This window comes from Hyla sarda, chromosome 2 (assembly GCF_029499605.1).
Source record: "Hyla sarda isolate aHylSar1 chromosome 2, aHylSar1.hap1, whole genome shotgun sequence".
NCBI classification, from domain to species: domain Eukaryota; kingdom Metazoa; phylum Chordata; class Amphibia; order Anura; family Hylidae; genus Hyla; species Hyla sarda.
The window spans coordinates 322345559-322358007 of NC_079190.1; the positions used below are offsets into that span (position 1 = coordinate 322345559).

At 40.7% G+C, this 12449-nt stretch overlaps 1 protein-coding gene across 8 annotated transcripts in view; it reads left to right on the forward strand.

Annotated features, from left to right (window-relative positions):
- Positions 1 to 1680, forward strand: part of ZC3H11A (zinc finger CCCH-type containing 11A) — an 87855-nt gene extending 86175 nt beyond the window's left edge. For all 8 annotated transcript variants that reach the window (XM_056557837.1, XM_056557845.1, XM_056557839.1 and 5 more), the window contains one exon: positions 323 to 1680. In XM_056557837.1, the coding sequence (XP_056413812.1) occupies positions 323 to 554 (232 nt within the window). In that variant the 3' untranslated portion in view covers positions 555 to 1680. The remainder of the gene's footprint in view (positions 1 to 322) is intronic.
- Positions 1681 to 12449: the final 10769 nt, after the last annotated feature.

Below are 12449 nucleotides of genomic sequence, written 5' to 3' on the forward strand. Positions count from 1 at the left end.
AGGTAGGAAGACAAGGGATAGTTAGGGTTAGACTAGAAGCCCCCTCTTTGTGTACTTATATATGCTTATGCTCTGTTATGCTATTTTACATCGTCATATGATAAATACCAATATTAAACTTACTATAAGATAAGGTGCCTTTCTTGAAATTATAAATGTTTCCAGTAAAATGTTTACCTATACATTTTGAATTATATACTGTGTATTTTTATTGTTTAGCATAATTATCCATAATTTTCTTAAATAAATAAAATATGTATAATTATAATATAATATAATAATTGTGGTGATTATAATTATTTTTTTTTTTACCCTCTTTAAGCACCCAGACCAATTCACCTGTGGTCAGTGCATCTGCCATAGTACAACCTCCTTTGAAGTCACCAAGGACAAGTACAACGTCAATGGGGAAAACTTCTGTACCCACAGAGGATGAGTTTGATGAGCTGATGTGGGATATTTCTGATGATAAACTTGAGGGGGAATTGGATCTGGATTCCAATAAAGATGAAGATGCGCTTCTTCTGGAGCTCTCGAAGATGATTGACAGCTGATTCTACAATGTCTTTGAATCTCAATAATGTAAACTGCAGATTTAAAAACTGTAAATAAATACACACTGCCCTGGTCTTGCTCAGTGGTGGCACTTAGAATTTGCTCAGTTTTAATCCTGACCTATGGAAAACATCATAATGGTGTGGCATCCAGCCTTAATCTAGGGGGAGCAAAACAACATGTGGTTGTAAATTATTTAGTTTATCAAGATATTAACTTTTTACTGATCTATTACTGCTCCCACGGTTAAGGCAAAACCAATATGAATTATATTGGGCAATATTTATAAATATAACCTTTTTATGTTTTGACGCTTTAGTCTTATTTTTGTAAGACTATTTAACTACTTTTATTAGTTTTTATCATCAGACTAAATCGTTTTAATTTGTTTTTGTTTTTTTTATGAGAAATTAACTCTCCTGCCTCTAATTGAAAAGTAGAAGTGAAGTACTTGTGTAGTGCTGAATTGGGTTGCTTTGTTGATTTATGTACACACATTACAGTTATTGCAAATGCATTATTTGAAATATGTGTCCCTAGCGGCTATTGATGTATGAAACTGAAAATCAAGCTGGAATTTGTTTCTCAGGAAAGGCTTTGACTATTGATTCCTGTATTATTTCATTACTATTTTTCTTTAGTAAAGACAGGTTAAGTAAAACCTGTTTGAAAGTGACTATTTTACTTACACTTGTGATATATACATTTTCCTAATCCAAGTAAGCAACAATAATTTTTATTAGTTTAATCGCTTGGTATATTAATGCATATAAATTGACAGTTAAGTAATTGCAACTTCTATGATGGTTTTTTTTTATTTCAGGAGATTCAGTTTTGAACAAGCTTAGGTGTCAAAGATAAATTGTAAATCAGCGGATGGACTAGTGAAAGATAATAAAATGCTTGATTTGTTACTGCCACATTCATGTTCACTACTGTTCCTGTTAACGTTCAATTTTGCACTGTATTTTTCACTGAAGGTCTTGTGAGTTATTATATTTTGTCATTTTTTTTTTATTTTTTCTTCCTTTACCCAAAATTTTTATTGAATTGTATAAAAAATGTATGTTGGGTGAAATAACTGAACTTAATAAAGTTAGATTTTTGTCAGGATCTGACATTATCTACACAGAGTGAAAGCTTATTTTCATAGACATAAAGTAGAGTATAATGTTTAAAGTAAAACTGTTACAGTTGCTTTTTAACTATGTTTAATATTTTTTTCACAAGATAGTTGATAAATCGTATAAAATTCCTGTGTGCGCCCTTCTTGAACACCACTTATCACAAAAAGTAAAGAGTCGATTGAATAAAGTTGCAATGCACAGGTTTGACCATTGCTCTATTCAAAGTTTGCAACCAGGATGGAGACAGGTGAGTAGAGTGTTGGGTTGTTTCCATCAGTCTGGTTTACTGCACAATACGGAATCAAATTTGAGACATTGATCTTAATAAATTCCCTCCTTTCTTTATTCCTTACTCCTTGCTTTTCTTCACTTGGGTAGTTTCTTGGTAATGGCATCCTTAGCATGGAAAGGCAAACATTTTCACTCTAGCAGAACATAGAGCTAGAAATCGAGGTATCCTAGAAAGACCACTGGGGTGATGACCAATTATACTGGATCATTTCAATCTCCTAGTCTACCTGTTGCTTTTGTTAGTGGCTTTATGAATGAAACCTACCCTAAGGAGTTCCTTTTGAAAATCTTGGCTGCGTCAAAACTAATGCCAGCCCAACCATTGGGAGGGTGCCACGTGGCAGACCTAATCTAAAGGCTGTGAAAAAGTTATCAGAAATTTTCAGTTGTTACATTTAATTATCTATATATCTATCTATCTATCTCTATATATATATATATATATATATATATATATATATATATATATTTATTACGGGGTGTGTGTATGTGTATGTATATATATATATATATATATATATATATATATATATATATGGTGTGTATATATATATATATATATATATATATATATATATATATATGGTGTGTATATATATATATATATATATATATATATATATATATATATGGTGTGTGTGTGTGTATATATATGTATATATATATATATATATATATTATATACACACACGGTGTGTGTGTATATATATATATATATATATATATATATATATATATATACGGAATATATAATATATAATATAATAAAATTATTAATATAAAATAAACTAATATAATTAATATAATATAATTAATATAATATGATATAATTAATATAATATAATTTTTTTTTTTTTTTAACTCAAAGCAAAACCTGTGTGAAAGGGAGGGGAATACACCATGGTTACATTAAAACAGAAGTTCTCATGTGCAGCAGGGCAATGAAAGATATCTAAAGGTGACACAATAAATAATTGTATAACCAATATACACTCACTAGCCACTTTATTATGTATGTCTTGCTAGTACCTGGTTGAACTCTTTTGCCTTCAGAACTGTCATCATTCTATGTGACCTATCTTCTGCAAGTTGCAATCAGATTTTTCAAAAAAAGGCAGAAAAAAAAAACCTGTGTGGAAACCGAGCCTTACGGGTGCATGCTGGTTATATATTAAGTGTGCATTGGGTTTGAGCTTTGCAACACGGTGCATTATCCTGCTTGAAGTAGCCATCAGAACATGGGTACACTGATCATGAAGGGATCAACATGGTCAGCAACAATGCTAAGGTAGGATGTCCCATTCAGCCTGAACCATTGATACAGGGCTGGATGGGTTCATGCTTTCATGTTGTTCGTGCCAAAGTCTGAACCCTGCCATATAAATGTCACAGCTGGACTCAAAACACATCAGAGCAGGGAACAATCTTCTAGTCCTCTAGTATTATTATAGTTTGTTAGGTTAAACAAAAAAGAAGAAAATTCATCAAGTTCACATTCACCCAGGGGGCATGGCCTGGTGCGCAAGCTGAGCGGTTGCATACAACAATGGCTGCCGCTCCGAGCCCATGATTTTATTATCTTGACTAGTCTCCTGGCTTTCTACCTACCGGTATCTTGCAGAGGAACCATGGGGGAGAACCAACCAGCCTAACCAGCTTCCCGGCCATGTGCATTCAGCTATAGAAAAGCTGAGACATTGCCCACAATGTTTCTCAAGATGGTGCTGGCAGTGGCCTGGCACAGCAGGAGGCACACAGGGCCACAGGAGACACTGTAAATGTTCCTCCTGTGGATGAGCGTAACGAGGCTGAACGCACACTTAAAGGGGTGCTCCGCTGAGTCATTAGCTGTCACTTACAGACAGAGAATCAGGGGTCAAGTCCTGGGGGAAAAAAAGTGTGGGAACTCACCCAAGATTTTCACTTAAAGGGGTACTCTGCCCCTAGACATCTTATGATAAGATGTCTGATCGCAGTGGTCCCTCTGCTGGGGACCTCTGCTTTCTCCCTACTGCACCCGGCATTCGTTTAGAGCATTGGGTGCAGCGCCAGAGGCTCCTGACATCATGGCCACAGACCCTCAATGCAAGTCTATGGGAGGGGGTGTGACAGCCATCATGCCCCCTCCCATAGACTTGCATTGAGTGGCAGTGATGTCACAAGCCTCTGCCCCCCTTCGCCAGTCATTCAGCACGGAGCAAAGTTCACTCCATGCACCGAGATCATGGGGGTCCCCAGCGGTGGGTCGATCAGACCTCTTATGCCCTATCCTTTGGACCCACTTTAGGACAGTTACTAAAATGGACAGAGATGTCAGCAGAGAGCACTGTGCTCATGATGTCAGCAGACAGCTCTGTGTTTCAAAAAGAAAATTATTTCCACTGTAGTATTCAGCAGCTAATAAGTACTGGAAGGAGTAAGATTTTTTTAATAGAAGTAATTTACAAATCTGTTCTAACTTTCTGGCACCAGTTAATAAAAAAAAAAAAAAAAGTTTACCCTTTAAGAGTACCCCTTTAATCCCTTAAGGACCCTTGATGTACGCGTAAGTCATGACAACCTGGTACTTAAGGATCCGTGACGTACGTGTACGACATGGAGAATTCCGGCCCCTGCCGTGCGCCGGGCGGGGATCGGACCGGGATGCCTGCTGAAATCGTTCAGTAGGCATCCCGTGCAAACGCCCAGGGGGGTCATCAGACCCCCCCCCATGTCGGCGATCGCGGAAATCGCAAGTGAATTCACACTTGCGATTTGCGTGATTACGGGTCATTACGGGTCTATAGTGACCCGGAATATAAGGGGGATCGCGGTTGTCTAAGACACCCAGGATCCCCCTGAAGCGATAGGAGTGAGGTGGCAGAGGTGCCACCCCTCCTATCCCTGCTATTGGTGGTCTAGACGCGACCACCAATAGCAGATCGGGGGCGGGGGGGTTAACGTTCGTTTTCCCCGTCCTGCCCACCAACATAGGCGGGGCAGAACGGGGAAACGACACAGGACCGGGCACCGAAGATCACTTACCGATCCGGGCGGGCGACTGTAGCCCTCCAGATGTTGCAAAACTACTCCCAGCATGCCCAGACAGCTGTTTGGGCATGCTGGAATATGTAGTTTTGCAACAGCTGGAGGGCTACAGTTTGAGACCACTATATAGTGGTCCCTGAACTGTAGCCCTCCAGATCTTTCAAAACTACAACTCCTAGCATGCCCAAACAACTGTTTGCTGTCAGGGCATGCTGGAATTTGTAGTTTTGCAACAGCTGGAGGACCACAGTTTGGAGATCACTTTGCAGTGTTCTCTAAAACTGTAGCCCTCCAGATGTTGCAAAACTGCAAATTCCAGCATGTCCTAACAGCAAACAGCTGTTTCGACATGCTGGGAGTTGTAGTTGCATACCTCCAGCTATTGCATAACTACATCTCCCAGCATGCCCTTCGGAGATCAGTACATGCTCGGAGTTGTAGTTTTGCAACAGCTGGAGGCACACTGGTTGGAAAATACTGAGTTAGGTAACAGAACCTAACTGAAGGTTTTCCAACCAGTGTGTCTCCAGCTGTTGCAAAAGTACAACTCCCAGCATGCACGGTCTGTCAGTACATGCTGGGAGTTGTAGTTTTGAAACAGCTGGAGGTTTGCTCCCCCATGTGAATGTACAGGGTACATTCACACGGGCAGGCTTACAGTAAGTTTACTGCTTCAAGTTTGGGCTGCGGCAAATTTTTCACCGCAGTGCAAACTCCTAGCGGAAAACTCACCGAAACACGCCAGTGCGAATGTACCCTAAAAACACTACACTACACTAACACATAATAAAGAGTAAAACACTGCCATACAACGTATTGTATGGCAGTGTTTCCAAAACAGAGCCTCCTGCTGTTGCAAAACAACAACTCCCAGCACTTCCGGACAGCCACTGACTGTCCAGGCATGCTGGGAATTTAGCAACAGCTGGAGGCACCCTGTTTCGGAATCACTGGCGTAGAATACATCCTATGTCCACCCCTATGCAATCCCTAATTTAGTCCTCAAATGCGCATGGCGCTCTCTCACTTCGGAGCCCTGTCGTATTTCAAGGAAACCGTTTAGGGCCACATATGGGGTATTTCTATACTCGGGAGAAATTGCACTACAAATTTTGGGGGGCTTTTTCTCCTTTTACACCTTATGAAAAGGAAAACTTGGGGTCTACACCAGCTTGTTAGTGTAAAAGATATTTTTTTACACTAACATGCTGATGTTGCCCCATAATTTTTATTTTCACAAGCGTTAAAAGGAAAAGTACGGAAATACCCCATATGTGGGCGTAAAATGCTCTGCAGGCGCACAACAAGGCTCAGGAGTGAGAGCGCACCATGTACATTCAAATTTTGGGGGACATTTTGTCCTATTACCCCGTGTAAAAATTAAAAATTTGAGGGAAAACTAGCATTTTAGTGGAAAAAATCATTTACACATCCAATTTTCACGAAAAGTCGTCAAACACCTGTGGGGTGTTAAGGCTCACTGGACCCCTTGTTACATGCCTTGAGGGGTGTAGTTTCCAAAATAGTATGCCATGTGGATTTTTTTTTTTTTTTTGCTGTCCTGGAACCATAGTGGCTTCCTAAATGGGACATGCCCCCCCAAAAACCATTTCAGCAAATTTTGCTTTTCAAAAGCCAAATGTGACTCCTTCTCTTCTGAGCATTGTAGTTTGCCCGCAAAGCATTTTACGTCCTAACATGGGGTATTTCCATACTCGGAAGAGATGGGATTACAAATTTTAATTTTATTATTCCTTGTAAAAATTTTAAATTTGAGGGAAGACCAGCATTTTAGTGGGAAAAAAAAAACACTTTCACATCCAACTTTAACGAAAAGTCGTCAAACACCTGTGGAGTGTTGAGGCTCACTGTACCCCTTGTTACGTGCCTTGAGGGGTGTAGTTTCCAAAATAGTACGCCATGTGGTTTTTTTTTTTTTTTTGCTGTTGTGGCACCATAGGGGCTTCCGAAATGTGACATGCCCATCAAAAACCATTTCAGAAAAACTCGCTCTCCTTCCCTTTTGAGCCCTCTACAATGCCCGCCGAACACTTGACATACACATATGAGGTATTTTCTTACACAAGAGAAATTTGGTTACACATTTTAGGAAGATTTCTCTCCTTTTATCCCTTGTAAAAATTCAATAACTGGGTCTACAAGAACATGGGAGTGTAAAAAATGAAGATTTGCTGCTATTCCTGTGAAACACCTAAAGGGTTAACAAACCTTTTGAATGTCATCTTGAATACTTTGAGGGTGCAGTTTTTTATAATGGGGTCATTTATGGGGTATTTCTAATAAGACCCCTCAAATCCACTTCAAAACAGAACTGGTCCCTGAAAAATTTCGATTTTGAAAATTTTGTGAAAAATTGGAAAATTGCTGCTATACTTTGAAGCCCTCTGATGTCTTCCAAAAGTAAAAACATGTCAACTTTATGATGGAAACATAAAGTAGACATATTGTATATGTGAATCAATAGATAATTTTATTTGGAATATTCATTTTGCTTATAAGCAGAGCGCTTCAAAGTTAAAAAATGCAAAATTTTAAATTTTTTCATCTAATTTTGGTTATTTTTCACCAAGAAATGATGCAAGTATCGACAAAATTTTACCACGAACCTAAAGTAGAGTATGTCACAAAAAAACTATCTCGGAATCGGAATGAAAGGTAAAAGCATCCCAGAGTTATTAATGTTTAAAGTGACAGTGGTCAGATGTGCAAAAAATGGCCGGGTCCTACAGTGAAAATTGGCTGGGTCCTTAAGGGGTTAAGCAAGTAAATGACCTGTTTGGAGTTACAACTGTACCAGCCTTTAATAGGAAACCTTGTTCCCTGCAATGGATGACTTATATAATCAGTTTTGATAATGCTGTTACAATTCTGACAGCCAAACACGGAAAGGTGCCTTTCTTCTTAGATTTTAAAAAGGTTTGTTGAGCTATTTTCTTCTTTTTAATATTTGCTTGCACTAGATAATTGGCTGGTGATTTCCCTTTCCTGTAAATTTTCGGGGGTTTCCCAATTTAAGATCCGCTCGCAACAACCCCCAATATTTACAGCTTTTTTTGATCATTGGGGCATGACAGTCATAGGCAGACAGGAATGCGATATTATCTTCCATCTTTTTTTCTTTTTTTGCTTCAGCCTCTCTCTCAGAATTTCCTTTAGTTCATAACCTCCCTTTCCCCACAATCTCTCACTGTATCCTCTTTCAACAAACTTCTTAATCAGCATTAGAGATGAGCGAACTTACAGTAAATTTGATTTGTAACGAACTTCTCGGTTCTGCAGTTGATGACTTATCCTGCATGAATTCGTTCAGCTTTCAGGGGCTCCGGTGGGCTGGAAAAGGTGGATACATTCCTAGGAAAGAGTGTCTTAGGACTGTATCCACCTTTTCCAGTCCACCGGAGCACCTGAAAGCTAAACTAATTTATGCAGGATAAGTCATCAACTGCCGAGACGTTCGTGACGAATCGAATTTACTGTAAGTTCGCTCATCTCCAGCATTTCTTTGTTTTTAATATACTCCTCAATGGTGCTACATATTCTTCTTGCTCTTATGAACTGTCCCCTAGGTATCCCTTTAAAACTCTAAGGGGCATGGTGGCTCTGTCTCAATAATAGATAATTCCTTTTTTTTTTTTTTTTTTTTTTTTAAATCAGAATTTTTTTATAAAACAGTTTTGCATAAAACAAACACACAAGTACAAAAGACCCCAATCTCCCCCCCCCCCTCACAAAACAAAAACACCCCCCCACCCCCACTTTCCGTGTCTTTCCCGAACAGCGGATCCGATACAACATAAGTGAAAATAAGGCAGCACTGCACCTGACCTAAGCCCGTATATAAGGAATATAGGTAATGTAAACAATGGTTTCCTCCACACTAGAAGCAAGTATTATACTCTAAAACCATGGTACATATAAACAAACAGAGATATTGAGAAGAGCAGGGGCGATACGGGCAATTACTGTTTGTGTAGGGAACCCACACAGGAGAGACCACCTATGAAACAACCGCACATAGACACAGACATGAAATGACAAGACACCAAAAACATACACAGTACGTTCAAGACATCAGAATGTAATAGCGTGCAGACCTCTCCAGTCCCCCCAACAGCACCTCCATGAGAGTCCTCCGTAGGTATGTGGACGATAAACCTGGGGTATCAATCTCTGGGCCCCAAATAAGTTCAAATTTACGCATGGCTTTACGTTTGCAGTATACACCGTTCTCCAATCGCATGATGTGGTTTAATTTAGTAATCAGCTCCGATATAGTAGGAGGGGAGACTCTCAGCCAGGGCCGTGCAATTAGTTTACGCGCTTGATACAAAATTCTGCTAATACCGATACATAGGCCACTGTACTCATCTAACCCATCCAAATAGCCTAGGATACAAGTCATGGCGGATAATCCGAACGGGCAGCCATACACTCTCTCAATCAATCGCCCCACAGCAGTCCAAAATGGTGCAAGTGGAGCACAGTCCCACATCACATGGAGCATATGAGCGTCAGGCAGAGAGCATCAAGAATCTGTCCGTACCCTGATCTAATGCAGGAGTACGGTATACTCGCTGCAGTAGGAAAATTTGCAACACTCGGTGAGCCTCCAAAACGGCAAGCCGCAGGGTCATGGCCAAAATCTGCATCCATTGCTCATCTGATAAGGGACCCACATCCACTTCCCATTTATCCTTAACAGTCAAGGGATAGGCCTCATGGTAAGAAGATAGTAGGTCTTTATACAGCGCTGATATCAGTCCCTGAGTAAATAAATCATTTACGTCCACAGATGATTCGACAGTCAAGTCACATGTCTTAGACTGCGAATCCAGGGCATGTTGCAGTTGCAGGTAGCGGTAGAAAAAGGAATGCATCAAATAAAAATCCTCCTGCAGTTGAGCAAATGACTTCAATGTCGGCCCATCATACACCTGAGAAAGATGGAGAATCCCATGAGAGATCCATAGGGCAATATCTGGCAGGGGACACAATTCAGAAAGACCAGGATTATACCACAATGGAGAGTACGTTACAAAGACAGGATAATGCATAAGAAACTTAAACTTCATCCATGCTGTCAGTCATTTTCCTTGACAAAGCCACAAGAGTGGCGAAACATGTTGGGGTGTGATAGTTTATGGTTTTAATCAGCATCTCCATGTAATATCCTAATATAGCCTCACTCATAGTGACTTCAGATCTATTCTGGACCCGTTCCCACGGCACAGTGGTGTGACTTGGTCTATATATAAACATTCTATTCATGGATTATTATTAAGGAATATCTATTGGATAAGACCAAACTCCCATGAGAGAGGGTTATACCCTGGGAGAGCTCCAAGAGATATTATCTTTAATGACCGTCATTTCCCTGTTCAGGATTCATATATGACGGTCAGCTATTATCCATACTCCCATGAGAAAGGGTTGAACCCTGGGAGGGATTCAAATTAATACCATCACTGAATGAGTGTTATAGGCTTATTGGGGATGGTTCATCCCAGATAAAGACATATAAACTTTTTCTAATAGGTCGGAGTTAAGAAATCACTATATAGTGTATCTGACTAACATATCACAATTGATCGGATATGTACATGGAGTTGTGATTTTAATTGTGTGTCTCACAAGTTTCATTATTTCATCTTTTTCTATAATAAAAGTTAAGTTTTATTCTAGCACATGGAATGTCAGGTTTTTGTTAACCCTTTGGGTTAAATTGTTGTTGGTAGCTCAGAACTAGCAAACACAGGAAAAGTCCACGGAGAAACCTCAAGGTCGAGCACGTCGTATCTGCGCCTCGTGCTTATCCAGCCACTCCGCAGCCGCCACAGAAGTGTCAAACATATGAGTAGTTCCTAGGGCAACCAGATGGAGGCGTGCGGGGTATAGCATAGAGTACAGAACATTCAGGGCTCTCAGTCGGCGTTTAACATCTGTAAATTTAGCACGCTTCTTCTGGACTTCAGCCAAAAAATCCAGAAAAAGAGAAACACGACTCCCATTAATGGTGAGGGAGTCCATGTCCCTGGCCTTGCGGAAAATAATATCCCTGTCCTTATAATCAAGGATCCGGATAAGGACAGCTCTGGGTGGGGCGCCAGGCGGAAGGGGACGGGTAGGCACCCTATGGGCGCCCTCAACCACAAACGGGTGTCAGAGTCTCTCTTCCAAATGTATAAAGGAGCCAGCTTTCAAAATATTCCCCAGGATCCCGATCCTCTGCCCTCTCAGGGACACCCACCAAGCGTACATTATTTCGCCATAAGCGGTTTCCCAAGTCATCGGACTTAGCGGACAGAGTAGTCAGATGGTTAATCACTCGGTGCATGTCCCTCTTAAACGGAGGGACCTGGTCTTCCAAGTCCCCCACTCTCTCCTCAACAGCACTGACACGCTCAAACACCTTTTGCATATCATGGCGGATAAGGTTAATGTCCTCACGTAACCCGCCTAGAAGCATCTTGACATCTGTGTTGCCCTTAGATATGGCCAGGAAAACATCCTTTAGAGTGGGTTCAGGAGGTGGAGAGGAGGAAGAGGGGAGAACCGTGGGCTCACTTCCCACACCAGCACCCAAGGGGTTAATAGGTACAAGGGACCCTGCAACATTTTTTTGGAACGTCCCAGTGGAGGATATTGCCTGGGGAGACTCAGCAGGGTAACAGGGTACATTCACACGGGCGGGTTTATAGTCAGATTCTCACTGCAACTGTGAGATGCGGCAAATTTCCAGCTTCAGCTCAAACTCCTAGCGGAAAACTCGCTGTGAACCCCCGCTGTGTGAATGTACTCTAACAACACTACACTACACAAAATAAAAAGAAAGACACTACATATACACATAACCCAACACAGTTACCCCCCTCCCCCAAAAAATAAAAATAAAATTAGAAACGTTTGGTGCGGCAGTGTTTCTAAAATGGAGCCTCCAGCTGTTGAAAAACAACCATTGACTTTCCGGGCATGTTGGGAGTTTTGCAACAGCTGGAGGCACCCTGTTTGGGGAACACTGCCGTAGGGTAATTTTGATATTGGAGGCAAGTGTAATTCTTACATCCAGGTCAGTCCCTGTGCAAATCCCCAATTTAGGCCTCAAATGCTCATGGTGTTCTCTCACTCCGAAGGCAACAGTTTAAGGCCACATATGGGGTATTTCTTTACTCAGGAAAAATTGCCTAACTAATTTTGGGGGGCTTTTTCTCCCTTTACCCCTTATGAAAAGGTAAAGTTGGGGTCTACTCCAGCATGTTATTGTAAAAAAATAACATTTTTTACACTAACATGCTGGTGTTGCCCCATACATTTCATTTTCACAAGACGTAAAAGGAAAAAAAGACCTCCAAACTTTTAACGCAATTTCTGCCTAGTAAGGAAATACCCCATATGTGAACGTAAAATGCTCTGCGGGCACACAACACGGCT